Genomic DNA, 16120 nt, shown 5'->3' on the forward strand with positions numbered 1-16120 from the left:
ACCTGCAGTGCATTTCACCGTTATGTTCAGTTGGGTTGAAATGTCAAAGGATTCACATGCATCATGAGTGATTTCATTTGTAATGCGTACTGAATAATGATAATCCAAACTGTTTTTCCAAAATAAATGTCAGTACATGTGTATTAAAGTTTACGCTTTACGAGAAACCGGACGGTCAGCGACCTTGATTTGAAGCAAACTATGCGTTTATTATGGGCACCAGAATCAAAAAACGCGACATTATCTATTTCAAAGTACATGTTGTCATTATGACTATAATTAACAAAACATTCAAATATTTACCACGCAGTATGCATAGAAGCGTAGAATAGTTGATTCACGTTATTTATCGTGTTGCCTCTATACGTAATTGATGACAGGTAGACATTAACCTAACTAACCACCTGGGTATGACCATTTGCCAGAAAATTGTTGTCACTTCGACTGTGAGACTCGATACACAAATTTTATAACGTATTCGACATGTTCACGAGTTTAAAGGGGCCGTCCAACAGATTTTGGCATGTATTGAAGCTTGTCATTAAATGCTTTAAATGATTTTTATTGATAAATTTAAACATTTTAACTATAAATCGCCATTAAAAAACAAGAATACAATTTAAAAAAAAAAAGAAATTAAAAGTAACCCTCAACAGGGCTCGAACCACTGACCCCTGGATTCCTGAAGTACTGGAGTAAAAAGCCTCCCGCCTAGACCACTCGACCATCCACGCTCCTATTCATAGCAGATGTATTGTTTAGCTATATAAGCAATCCTCGTAGTTTCCCAAAATATAGAATCGCATCGATACGACGCTTTATCTGTTGGACGGCCCCTTTAATAAAGGGCCATTACAGTTGAAATGTTAACCATCATTTATATTAAGGTCAATGGCCAAACTCACAATCTTTACGCTTGGAACTTCACATTTAGCTACCAGTAACTGAATCAACTTAGTTACCAATTACATGTATACAATTGTCTTTTTGCGTGTCACTATAGCACGCCATTTGGTATTTATGCTCAATTAAAAACAAAGACCCCATACCGGATAATGCGCACATCGAGCTCACAAAAAGATACTTATATGGAATTTCCTTTATGCAGCTTTTGAGACTTTTTTCGGACCAACCATCTGTCCTAATACAATCTCATTTGTATTACGAGCAACGGTCGCAGATGTCCTCCGATAAACATAATTAGCTTATTAATTATACATGGTTACATAAGGCCAAATATCTAAAGAATTCATCATTAAATAATTAAATAATAGAATAAACATTGGTGCCGAATGGTGGCCTAACATTCGATTTATTTAACTATGCTTCATACATTTATAGTACTTATATTTTACATCAACTTGTTTCTTTATGGTAAGTTTGTTTTGCATTATGTGGCCAATTTAAACACTTATGTTCAAACAGCGATCCGAATTCATTGCATGAAGAACATCTTAATTAATAGTTAAATCAGGATATACGTTTAACTATATAAAATACTGGAACAAATCTAACTTGTGAATTATGAAATCTTATAGACAAGCGCGTCTACATTCATTTGATGCACTAGATATATATAGTCTCATTTATAAGACGCGCAAAGAATTTAGAGATACTTTTTACATGGGCTAAATTCTTTGGCTCCAAATATTACCCATATAAAAAGTAGCTTAATATTTAAGAGCGTCAAAAATTTGGACTATAGATATATATTGCTTATGACATACTAAACAATAAAAGAACTCATACACGCAAACTGAACACGTTTGTGTCTTACTCCCACGAGAGTCTTTTCTCAGAATTTCCATGGAATAGAATGCGCGGAACTCTGAAATATGTATTGTTTGATGAAAATGACCTTCGAGAAAATGCGATAAACACTATGTCATATGTACTGCAGCTTGATGATGCTCTGATGCGGATTATGATGCATAACTATACAGAACTTTTACAGTTGTACTCCAGCTGGCATTCGCAGTGTGAAACTGGCTGGCATCCATACATAAATTGCGGTGGCTAGATATAGTGAAGCTTACGTCAATGCACAGAAATACAGGGAAAAAATGAGTCGATTGGTGAGTGTTGAACATCAAAAGGTACTATCTGGTATTGTTTTCACTGACAGATACACACTTTTGGATTTCAAACCTCGATTGACAGCCTATGGCAAAACAAGGATTCCGAGTCACAGAATACATAAATGAGAGCAGAAAGAAAATCTGAATCCCCCGGACAATGTATTAACATAGAAACGAAACCAAATTTACCACGACCACGTAGCCTTCAACTTAAATTTAACGAAGCATTGAACGAGCCTAGCATTTCAAACACATGATTAAAATATACATTAAATTACATGTACGCCATAAAGATACGTTACAGCTTAAAATATCGTCAGTCTGCATGCAGTTACTAGAAGTGGCAACGCATTAAACACTGGAACTGTATTTAAATGTTTTACAACCAGGAGACAAACGTTCTTTTAAATAGTTTCACAGTATTTCGTTAAAATATTTACGTTTCGATGTACCAGCCAATTTAATATGACACCACGCGCTTAAGTTACGTTGAAATGAATTAAAGTACCATTTAGCACATTGAATTACAACATAAAACAATATCATCGCTTAAATTACTCCAAGGGGACTGTGTTGAAAAGTGGCAATGTCGCTTATAAACATATTTATTTAAACTCAACTGTGGCATATTTGGGTTACTCAACTCACGTTTCATAATCAAATTTAATTATGTTACCATTCCCTGCAACTATAAAATGGCGACTAATATAACGTAACATTGTATCAAGATAATGTCCAAACAAAAAATGTTTTGCGTTAGTTATCTATTTATTAAATTTAGAAACAGTTTTGAAACATTCGTTTTAAGGCCTTGTTATGTTGTAAAAATAACTTTTATTTGAACCGACCCAAAATCAAACCTGTCAACCAAACATGGAAATTCTCAATAACAGAGCCGTAGATAACAATAATCTACGTCAATAAGAACTCGCCACTTGAACCATAGAACACGTTAAAACAAACATACAGATATTTACATACTTGTTCATGATTTACTGCTAATTTTTCAGATATTTAATGACCATCCTTCTAACTTGACATATTAATACCTGCTATTACAAATGACCTGACTCAGTAATTGCGTTTTCCCGACCACTTAATAGCTGACCGTACATGAAAATTGAATATTAATTACAACGCAGCAACCCAGAGATAATATACTGACCAGTGTGTACTATTAATCCAATTAACATATAAAATAAGTTTCTTTTAGGGAAATGTGAAAGTCAATAAAAAATAAAAAACGATATACCTTAAGTATTATAAGTAATAGCCTACTATCGAGCGACCTAGAAATAACTGAGCGAGTAGTACATGTCACAAAAAAGCGTAAACAACATGAAACAACCTTTCAAAACATGAAACCGTCCAAATAGAAACAAGATAAACTAATAGCACACTCCTTATTGTAGCAAATTAGATCTTGTTCATTCATAAAATATATAAATGCAGTCCGCACAGGCTAATATGGGAAACACTTTCCGCCTAAACTGGTTTTTTTACTAAGAAGAGACTTTCTTGAAACGAAAAATATCATACACAAGCGGAAAGTGTCGTCCCTGATTAGCCGGTGCGGACTGCACAGGCTAATCTGGAACGAAACTTTACGCACATGCATTAAACTCCCTTTTCACAGAGCACGGTCCGAATGTTTTCTGATGAGAATTGTTAATGTTTAAGTAAAACAAGACGCATAAGTGCGTCGACTGACAGGTAGGTCTCTACTCATATGAAACAATGAGAAACATATGAAATAAGGACACAGCGGCGAGAGCATTACTAGTACTTTGCCGTATATTGACATCACATCATGTTGGCCACAAACTGTGGTCAGTATCAGTGATGGCACTTGAAGTCCCAGTATTCAAGTGGGATTAAGTGAGCCTACAGGGTTGGTGATACGTTTGAGTAGGCCTTAAGGGTCCACAACATATAATAGCCGATAGCGAGACATCAACGTCACCATGGTAACGTAAATACAGGATGGAATGAATAGACAGACACTTGTAGCTCAGCTCAACGTCCTACATCTAATAGACAGCGTTTACAATAATAGTGGAATCTTATTAATATACATCGGATTTACTCACTGGTAACCACCAAAGAGGATCTAACGAATAATAAAATGGGCGTATGAAGGACTTAATTAATATCATCATACATAGTGCTATATAATGTAATAGTAAGTTTAACAGAATAGCTGTATTTTGCATCCTTTTTGTTCTCTATCGTTATAACCTTGTCAGATATAACCCTTGATATCACAATATTTATTCAGAAATAATGAATAGTCTTACCAACCTGTTATAACCAAGTCCTTGGTGTTGTCCTCGTGCTGAACCCTTTCGTGCTCCACTTTCACGAAAGGGGCTCCATACGGCATGTGATCCTCGTGCACGGGGCTGCGTTGACCGCTCGCGCATGAGAGGGTGCCGCCCATCTCTCAGATTTCAGGAGAAATCCTGCTATAATATCCACTGCCTGATGTCGCTGGACAAACTTAAACGATGCCAACGTGATTAACTTCACGAGACCAATTTAAAGGTCATTTTACACTAAACTATAACGAAATAATTATTTTCAGATAAATATCGCAACACTAACATTCCGGGTATTAACAATTATGGCAAGAATGAAAACTCAAATGTTTAACCGTTTAAAATACATAAGCAAGCTTAGTAATAAATCCAGTTCACATCGATTTAACTATTTCATTTCACATTCCACCTCACTGTTAAGTTAACACCGTAAACCTATTTAATCCTTGTTTACACAGTATAAACATGCAAGTTTCATATTCACAAAACGTTCCCAGATGTAATGCCTTCGTTGATGAATCTTCCAGATATTTAATGCTCCTTTTATTTTGTAGATAATAACATTGCAGTTATGTGTAGAGCTTAAATTCGTTCTAAATGTTCATGTAAACAATTAAATACTGCATATCGCCCCTGGAATGCGGTATTCATTATAGTACGGTATGCGAGCGTTTATCGTGCACACACATCAAAGTCCGTGTCACATTGTAACTCCAGATGAACGCAATGTTAAACGACGAATCTTTCATTGAACAAGAATGTATGGTCTCTTATTACGAGCATCAATGAGCCGACGCACACAAATTAATCGTTAATCATAGCTTTCATATACGTTTATGCAGATGCCCGTTTTAACGTTTAATGTTCACTATATATCATAACTCCGCTTTGAATACATACCGGTACTTTTCACACTTTTCACGTAATTAAAATGCTCATACGCTATTCTTACAAGCAGCCATACATGTATAACCACACACTTGTCAACGTAAATCCTCTACGCTTCAATAACTAATTCGACGATCAATTTTATTTTCACGGTGAAATTAGTTTCCTCATATCGCGTCACACAGACCCGACCTCTCACGTTTTCGTTTTTCTCACGCTTGTCAGTCGACGTGTATCTGATCGGTTATATCTTCACTGCAAGTTGTGAATCGAGCACACCCCTGTCTGCATCCACCTGGCGGGAGGCGTGATTGACCTGTTCGATACAACAAATACAGCTGATTAGCATGATTGCCTTTGTTAATGATGGACACCATTGTGTTGCTGGAAATAAATCAAGGAAACGTATGTTCCTTGTTACAGCAGCCAACGGACTATGTATTCTATGGCCGTACGTGCTTCATAAACGGTCCGTACTCTACTGCAATCAAGAAATGTTGTTTTTGAAAACAGCGAAAACTACCGGTAGGGTAGTTATATTTAAAAGATTAATTACGTATAAACTAGCGAACAGCATTAACATGAATTTACTTTTCACAAAATATCAATGACAGTCATAAATTAATCATGAAAATGATACATGTGAAGGTATTTATACTAAAGGCAAAATTGTACATTAATATCTTAATGTCCTGAAGAAACACTTAACGGCACAAACAAGCTAATTCAATCGCCGGAAAGAGATTTAATACAGAATGCATCGTGATTAAGTTTCGATTGTGTTGTTTTCTTAATGCATTATTAATCTGGAATGCTTTATTTGAACAATTAACATCCGGGCACAATACAATACATAACTATCCACAATGACTAAGAAATGCTATTAAAAAGTACTAAATTACACACAAAAATGTCCTGAAAGTCATTTCAATCAATCTCTTTGAGGGAATTATTAACATACGACTGTGAGGATTATTCATACAAAGGCGTGAATCAAATCAGAAGCATGTGCTTGTACTTCTGCCACAGAAATAATGTATTATGGAGATTACGTTTTCAAGCCACCGGTATACAAATCGTTAAAGTCATGATCTGGTATAAATCATACGCACTCAGCTTTAATTGAAAATTAACAAGGGCTGAGGTTGTGTCAATTTAACAATTGCCCCATAAAAATCATTTCATTACACACGACCTAGAGCTAACAAAAAACAAAATAATGTACCAAAAATTTGCATATTTTAACAATCTATCTCTTCGTGCATTTCAAATGTTAACTCGATACGCTTGAAAATGCCTGCTTTACCCTAAAAATCCGTCTCACGACGTACTAAACAAAACAGTGTTTGTTTTGAGATTGTTATCAACTTCAACAAAAACACACGCGCATTAAATTGTATCAGTTAACTGTGTGTCTTTATACTTGCCAGTATGCGTATACGCATATGATAACATTTAATGAATACTAACAGACAATGGCGTCGACGTAGCTTTTAAACGCATTATGCGCTTCAACAAACTAGTGCGATAAGCAGATACATTAATGGATACTGGACAGCGTAGATAGCTTTTTGTGATCGAGGACATACTTAACACATTTATGCCTAGCGTCTAGAAAAAAGGCCTTGGCAAACAACGTAGACCCAGATGAGACGCCGCAATATGTGGCGTCTCATCAGGGTCTGCGCTGTTTGCTTAAAGGACTTTCTGTAAGAAATATTCTAAATATAGAAATAAATATACTAGACATCCCTAATTTTGGAAATAAATTGATCCAATTTAAAAGGATGGGATAGTCCACTAGGCATAAATGGGTTCAATAATAGCTGTCGGAGAAGAGCTCGACTTTTTCACGTTCTTGTCAGACTTTTTGGCTTTCTTTTGTTAACCAAACTGTTTGTGTAGTAGGTAAATTATGTTAGCTATATCATATGAAAGATTTTTTTCGAATTTGAAAAACAGTTAAAAAAACTTTCTGTACGATGTTTCAATAGCATAGCACAATATGTAATTGTGTAATTGAGCGGAAATTATTTATGTAATGTATGTAGTTGCATGACAATAGCTAAATTTGTTTTAAGTTACTACGCGAAATCCTATGTTAGCAAAAGGGATATTGCCATGGACCTCTTGCATGTTCCAAGCAACCTTAGCGCCTGGATTAAAGTTATTAACATATTAAACTTAATTACAATAACGCAACTTATTGAGTAATTGAGCAAAACCATTTTCTTCTATATTAAAACTAAACACGTTTTTCACCTTTGCCCAACCTACCCCAAATATAATCCGAAGCTAAGTCTAGGTACGAGATATTAATTTATGTATGAAGTTTCATTTAAATGAATGTTATTGTTTTGAAGGAATTCAGAAGATTCCATTTTGCTATTTTAAGGTAAAGTGATCTTGACCTTGACCCCACTCATCAGATACACATGTACATAATAATAGAATAGAACTTTATTACGACTTGTACATAGTGCATCGTCTGTCTTAGCCATGTTATATTATGCATATCAAAAGGTCATGAGAAAAGGAAGTGATTATGCAGTAATAAGTGGTGTACGCAACATATTACAACATTTATGAAGAACAAATGAGAATAGTGTCTTTGTACATATAAAATTGTAAATAAAAATATATAAGTTTTATAATTTGTAACATGTCTATAAAGCTTATATGTAAAATGCCAATGCCTAAACTCTGACAAATTTCATTTAGAGTTACCAAGCTTTACCTATTACGTCAATTGAATATGGAGAAGTCAAGTTTCAATTAAATCCCAATGCCATTTCCAAGAAACTAGTTAACCGAAACAGTTGAAAAGAGCTTGGGCGCCAAATCCGACGCCGGGGCTTTTACAATAACTTTCATTTTCATTGACGTGTCGAGCTTTAAACGCTTTGACAGGTGGAAACAATAATATAACCTTTATTCTCAATCTGGTTCTGCTACGCGTTTATAATTTTTAAAGAACATTAGATACTGGTAATTCATACTCGAAGTAATAAGCGTACAATATTGTGTAATCCCTCCCAAGTTGCACTTAAACATTGAACATGAATAAAACCACAACGAGTAGAATGTACAAAATACCAAAATAAAGCTCAACAAAATATGCGTATAATATAGCTGGAATCAATGATTCCGAATGTAGAACACAGATGTTTTGTGTAACGAACACGCTTTAAGTTAACTGGACAACTTATAACTACCAAAAATCAACAACTAACATGCCTTTCAATACTACGACAATATCTCACACCCTAATACACAAGAAAGATAATATAAATAAAACTTAATTAGCCAAAAAAGATTCTTCACAATAATTTCTTTAACGTATCTCACCATATTCGTGAATAATATCACTAACGTTGTACCATCCGAGGCTGACAAAATTAATTATCCAGCCACACGTCCAATAAAATCTCATTTCAATTAGCACGCAGCAAAGTGAAACATGTTGCATCGATGCTCAACAACAATTGCTACTCGATAGACAGCTATTTTCTGATCTAAGTATCGTCTGCCATCAATGCCAGACGACAAAGTTCAATAAGATACCCGCCACGTGGAAGCTATTTTTATTGCGAGCTGACGTCACGATGATGACAATTTAACGATTCCCACACATGTATAACATCATTCTTTAAAATCTTTAAATACTTACTAAACAAAGAACTTACAGTAAAAAACGTACCATTTAGATGAATAATCCTCTAGCAAAACGGTCTTTTGTTAGGTCTGTTATCCGTTTTTATATATGTCTTTACCATTAAAACCTAGAGATTTTCCATAAATCGACATTATTCCATTCTCGTTTGTTTTTGCTTAGAACTGCCATTACCACAGTTGAAAGACTCACCTACCGGCACTATAAGCACTTTAATATTCACGACTGCTATCCAAGTATGTTCGACGTCTGTAAGAACGATAGTAATGTCTAGCCCAGACAGACAGGGATCAATACGGATAGGTTACATTCCACTCTCTGCCACGGAATTGCCCCATTAAAGCCTTTTAAGCAGATGTTTAGCTGATATGACGATCAATTAATCAATAATAGCGAGAGCCCTTTTGTAATTCTCCGAAGTGATGATTGTTCTATCTACTTACAACATCAAACATGCAACAACAAAGAAAACGAACTTTTATATTTATAATTGAATAATTTAAGTTTTGGTAAAAAGGACTTGTTTTTTTAATCTTTATTTTCTTTTTGAGAAACCTTGGTCTGAAAGGAAATACACTATGGGAGTAACTAGCTAGCTGTTGCGCAACCATTTGAAACATGAAATCTGAAAAATTAGAAATGCTATTTGAAGCACAAATCACCAATTTGAAATTATTGAATTACTAACGAAATGCACATTTAAAATAAAACACCTTATCAAGACAATAAATGACCAAGATATTCCCCAAAAGTAACCATTATACAAAGTAAGTATACTTTTCAACGTTTTCATACGAGTATGACACATCGGTCGTGGGATCTCTCTCTACGGATTTCAACATATGCGTCGATACAAATCTAATTTGTCAGCAGGACCGTTGACACCAACAAATGAACACACAATCGAATACCGGTCGCCTTTCTTCCTAGCAATTGTTAGTTTCTAAAACTTCGTAATTATTCTTGACACCTCTCGAGAGTACCGAGGCGTCTCTCCTTGTATACGGGGTACAGCTTTTAGACAAACAAGACACCGTGAACGTCAAACAAGGGCATTGGCCGTCCGAATAAACGATATCACAATTAAGGCTATTGAAATGGTTTCAAATATGTTATGTCCTACCTTACGTCTGGTATTCAATCGTACATTGTTACGTAAAAAGTAAACCAATTACCAGCATAAATGGGTATACGACCCTAAGGCAATATAGGAACATGATATTCCACCCCACCAAATAACGAAAATGGAGACGCAGACATTTTGAAAACATCAAAGCTTTTTATTCTGATGGCGTAAAATAATAACAATATACTATAATAAAGAAATGTCGTGTCGACTTCACGTGACAAATATGTTGAACAAGTTGGAAATTCGTTTACTTAAACAAGCAAGAAGTAAACGCGATATTGTCGATGATAAAATCTCAATTCAGAGTGGAATGGAGAGTGAACTATCGCTTTGAAAACAATGTTCGCACATTATAGCGACATACGCCCATATTAATGGCAATTACGATGATGCATTAAGAGTGTATACAAGTGGCTTCGCTTGCATTGTTGGCTTGAACACGAAAGTCATTAACAACAGTGAGCAAGCTCAGTGCTTTAAAGCAGGAATTTTGTCATAGTATACCGGGAATTCGAAAATATATTATCTCGGTTTTCGTGATTTTTTATACCTAAGCTGCAGGGCACATATAGCTGCACAGTTATAAACTATATCATGTGCATTGTAGTACTGTTGAGCAATATTTGAGCAGCGCTCAGGTAAAAAGGAGCTTAATGCGTGTTCATATAGTGTTGTTACAGATTAGCCTGTGAAGTCCGCACTCAGGGACAACACTTTCCGCTTTAATAGAATTGTTCGTTTTACGGAAGTCTCTTCTTTACGAAAATGCATGTTAAGTGGAAAGTGTCGTCGCTGATAAGCCTGTTAGGACTGCCAGGCTTATCTGGGACAACACTGCACGCAATTGTATTACGAGCCGTTTTCACAGAGTGCGACTGGTATTTAAGATTGCATTTGTTACGTACGTTATTAGCAGTTATTAAATACACAAACTGCTGCACATGTACGTGCAATCTAAAGATGGTGGAACCTGTTTACATAAAACATTCAGCAATCATTCAACATTCTATACAATTTGAATAATTGTATATATTTTATGTATTTGAAGTATATAAGACCAGCATGATGGTGAATAACAGCAAACTGATGCGCTTTATCTTTAAAATATGACAATATTATCATTGGAACAAAAAGGAAGGAAAAGAAAAAAATCGGACGAAGAAAAACGATGCAAGTAGCACTAAATGGCGAATATTTAACGACCCTGAACTTAGTTCAAGTTAGGTGATGGATGCGCAGACAAGAACATCGACACAGGTGAGGATACCTCTGACACTCGTTCACATTCTACTGTCGACGTCTATCACGATAGGCGCAATTTGCCGCTATTTCAGTCTCACGATACCCGTACATTAAGCGCGGAAAGTGAAGAATTTATGGCGATTTTATGACCCGACTTTTATTCCTACCCTTTTGCCGACTGTATGACTCATTAAATTAGCTGTTAACTTCAATCGTACTTTGACATATAATTGATTTAAATGAATTCCACAGAATGGTTGATTTAAAAAACGTTTGGGAACATTTAAAATCATTTAAAATAAAAAGAAGCGTGATCGTGATATAATTGTTACTAAACAGACTGTAACGTTTAGCAGATAAAACATTACAAATACAAATTCTGTTTAATTGCAATAAAATGATAAATTTCTTTAAAAAAAGAATCTGCTATACCTCTCTACTAAGTGACTTCATAGAACCAACTTCAAATTTCCATTCGCACAATGAAACAATTAACAGACAACTGATGCAGTTATTAAAGCACCGTTAACTGATTTAACTATCCCGTTTTCGACACAACTGTCATGCACACTTCAAATACACCATGTCAGAGCATAAGTTTACTTACAGGATTTTAATATTTAAACATTGAGATTAATTCATCGTGAGAGGTAACTTGCTCTGACATATCAACATTTGCCAAGAGTTATATATAGCCTCAATCTATATCGTGTAATTAGCCACAGGTGTAAACGCGATTGTTAACATTTCTAATTACCTTTTCCGTTATTCGACTAATTATTATCTTCTTCACAAGTCCTTATATCATTGTTGAAATTATACGACGTGTGTTAGATATTATAAAAATGCCTATTCAAAACGCTATCAGATTTTAGACCAAATTTTACGCGCTATTTTATTATCTGCATCCTTTCAGATACAATCTATATTGTACCTTAATCAAATACGATTATTTGTGTTGATTTTATTTATGAAACAGAATGAGATCGCTCAAAGAACGAAACGATTGTATTATGGTGCTTTCTCAATATGGAATAAGACATTTGTTCAATTCTTACACAAATAGTTAAATTTATGCAAAACAATAAATGCATTGTCAATAGTAAATTGAAGCGCTTTTAGGAATTTACATGTATTTCAAATGGTTACTGCACAATCCAAGTCTTTGCTTACAGAAATTGGTAAACTTTGAGTCCCCCGATCTAAATTTAATTATCATTTATCCTATAAGATACCAAAGTAAAGCTTTTTTCTTCATTTTTAACGTTAAGATGCAAGCTAAACGATTACTAAATTGCAAGTAAAAGCTTAATCATTGTTGTTATCCCCCGCCATCGGCGCAGGGATATTGTTTTGGCGTTGTCCGTCCGTCTTTCCGTCCGTCTTTCCGTCCGTCCGTCCGGAGCCATATCTTGGAAGTGCTTTGGCGGATTTCATTGAAGCTTGGTATGAGTATATATATGGATAAGAGGATGATGCACGCCAAATGGCGTTGTACACCATCTTGTAATAACGGAGTTATGGCCCTTTGTATCTTGAAAAATGCTTTGTTGAGTGTCAAATATAACACTTTTGTGTCCAGAAGCATATTGGCGGGGGATATCAATTAAAAGAATTTGCTTGTTATATATGTATTTAGATGCAGGAAAAACACCGTTTTATGAACACCCGTGCCAAAGAACAAGTATTGTACAGCGAGTTGATTTAACGGTACAATATAAGTTTGACAATTTTGATGTTTCAAACACAATCTACGATATATTGGGTATTAAAATACCAAACGATGCGCATTTAACATTGAAGTAAATAATTTAGAAGATAGCATCACAATAGCAAAATATAAAATGTTCATTATATTTTGTTGTCCTTGTATAATGTCTAAAAGTAGCAAAGACAGAAATTAGTGTAAATTAAGCTATTGATCGGGACGAACATTCCTTAGTTCCAATTTCCTGGAAAGTTGACTCCCACAGTATAAAAGCAGTATTCATTTAAAGTAGTCAATTTTAAATTTAAGTTCCTATAATCGTACATTATACGGTATATCAAGGATTTAAATAAATAAATAAGAACTTTATACGAGCTTATCAGCGACAACTAAATGCGAAAACTTACCAAGTAACCATGCGAAGTTCCCACACTTTACTCCACTTTTAGGTCACACACGAAAACTCTGCCCTAAAACGGGCCAACAAAAAGAAGAACGTTTATTTCAGTTTAATAATCCGTGTTATCTCTAATTCCATAGTGTACAGCTTACATGTAGAGACATCGTTCAGTTTTAAGACCTCACTTTGTTGAGTAGGCGTACAGGCGCGTAGCTACGGACAAGTACTAAGGGGTAATATTTATGTTGAACAAGTATTTTTTTTTTTGAAAGGATTCATTGCACTGTAGTGTAGTGACATGGATACGAAAAAATGTTTTCAAATAGCAAATGGTTGGCAGATCAGTTTGATCATTACAGCAAAAAAAAAAAAAATCAACAAAAAGTTAAGAAACCCTTTCTGTTATACAAATAATAAACTTGTTCCTAAAGAAGTCGCAAAAAGCGTGCTCTTTTGTTTTTATTTTTACATTTTATCTCATTGCATTTTGATTGTTTAAAATTAATTGATATGAGATAGTACTAGTATATCTATAATCGATTTTTACTACAACAAAGATGCCTTCATGGCTCAATAATATGTACTTTAATAATTGTACCTAGGTAAACATGATACACCATTTAACAAGAGTTGTCGGAGGACAATGCGCTCGAATTTTCTTGTTCTCAACAGACTTTGTAGCGCCTTTTCTAAACGAAACTGTTTGTATAGTACGTATATCGGGGTGATACATGTACTCGATTTTCTAACAATTTCTTTATTGCGCAGCAGTGCTCGTATTTGAACTCATTTTTATTTTTTTATTAATTATTTTTACGATGTTTAGGATTAGTAACAGCCTCTTAGGTTTATCATGTAATATAGAACTGTTTTGTACAGAGTTGGAACGCTGGTATATATACATGTATATATATATGGTTTTATATGATTAGAATGCAAAAGTCTCTGATATTTCTTATTTAGAAAGGTTACATACAATTGTCTATTGTATATATATAAGTGAATGTTTGTATTGTTGTAATGTATGTAATTGAGACTATAATAACGAAAGAATAATACGTAAGGTATTAACTATTTGTCCAACTTCGAAAATATCCGTTGAGGCACTAAATTCTGTTTTTTTGTGTGTTTTTTTATTAGAAACCATTTCATTTTTCTATATTTTATACTAAAAGTGGCATTGACTGTTGACATTGACATATGAACAGGGCGCTTTTTTCATTTATATCAATTACTAGTATAAAACTAATCAAGCGACCGGTAGTTGTGATTTGGAATTGAAAAGCCATTTATTTTGACTAAATAATGTATTCTGAATATGTATATGCAAACATGAATAACGTCGCGTAATCTGCGCAAAAAGAGTTAAAAGGATTTTGATTGCAAAATAAAAACTTTGTTGCGCATACACCTATGAGCTATTTTCTATTTTGTAAAACTTTCGTAGCCAACAACAGCAACATTTTGCATCATAATATCGAATTATGTTAAGTAAATATTTTCTAATACATTATAAAGTAATCGATCAGATGAGTCTTTGGTCGATTTATATGTAGATCGTCCTCGTTGACAGTATGTAATTTGACTGCTTTTTTAGAGCGACCTCTTACAACGTAAGGAGGTTATCGCAGGTGGGACGCGCTTTCGAGCTGATGCTTAGATATCAATAAGCGAATGATGATAAGTGTGATCAATAAACGTAAATTTCGTCACGGAGACTGGCGAGTGTTGTCATAAAATCAATAAAGGGATTAACACTGTGTAGTAGAGTGTTGCATCGCTGTAATTTCTGTCTTTTCTGAGACTGAGTGGGACAAACTGCATCTGGAAGGGACGAAAACTGCCACTTATCACAACAATCATCTCGCTCATTGATGATAGCTGTTAAATCATTGACAAATACACGACATTCACAAATTTTAATGCGACTTTGTCGTTGTACCAATTTAACTTTGTATGCAATCTATTTTTTTATATTTTAAAGTCGATTATTTAGGATTTCGAATTTAGGATTCAAATATTTGGCCGATTTTCGAATATTCGTTCCCATTCCTACTAATAAGGCATTTATGAAGACAGTTTCAATACTATAGCTCAATGCGTTATTGCGTACGGACGCTCTTTTTTGTCATTGGACGCTATTGTGCCATCGATGTGAATCTTTTTGTGTCAGCTGCTATAAGTTGCTTATAATTCATCATAATAAATCTTTAAAAAATACATAGTGGAAATTAAGTTTACTTCTTTTCAGATTATAAAACATTGATAATAATACTAATTTATAAAAATAACATAAATAACAATAAACATTCATAAGACACATTCACAAAATTACTAATAAACCTAAATTTTTTATCAATACCACACCAACAACTACTTATTATTAAATTATTATTATGATAATCATAATAACGCGCTACTCACCTGGATTGCGTACTGAATATGGCGCGCAGAAAATATGTATACATATTGAACGGCTGTAGCTTATTTCTGCTGAACAAAAGGAAAAAGAAACTCAACGAATTGTGCAAATTTCGTTGGCCGTTTTCAATGCCTCAGTATTTACAGTAGTTTCGTAGCGTTGTAATTAGTACGGTATTTGCACACACTGCAAAGGCACTAATGCCATTTTGATTGATGTTGCGATGGATTTTCGACATCAGTCGCTTAGGTGGATTTAATTA

General features: G+C 34.5%; 1 protein-coding gene across 2 annotated transcripts in view; it reads right to left on the bottom strand.

The window, feature by feature from the left end:
- LOC127881618 (uncharacterized) overlaps window positions 1-16120 on the bottom strand; it is a 40416-nt gene that overhangs the window by 12028 nt on the left and 12268 nt on the right. The window contains exons 1-2 of one of the 2 annotated variants that reach the window (XM_052429665.1): window positions 13444-13555; window positions 4380-5600 (exon numbers count right to left, since the gene is read on the bottom strand). In XM_052429665.1, coding sequence (XP_052285625.1) covers window positions 4380-4518 — 139 coding nt within the window. In that variant the 5' untranslated portion in view covers window positions 4519-5600; window positions 13444-13555. Of the gene's footprint in view, window positions 1-4379; window positions 5601-13443; window positions 13556-16120 lie in introns of those variants that run through there. The other variant, XM_052429664.1, reaches the window with a different exon arrangement.

Source organism: Dreissena polymorpha, chromosome 5 (assembly GCF_020536995.1).
Source record: "Dreissena polymorpha isolate Duluth1 chromosome 5, UMN_Dpol_1.0, whole genome shotgun sequence".
Lineage (NCBI taxonomy): Eukaryota > Metazoa > Mollusca > Bivalvia > Myida > Dreissenidae > Dreissena > Dreissena polymorpha.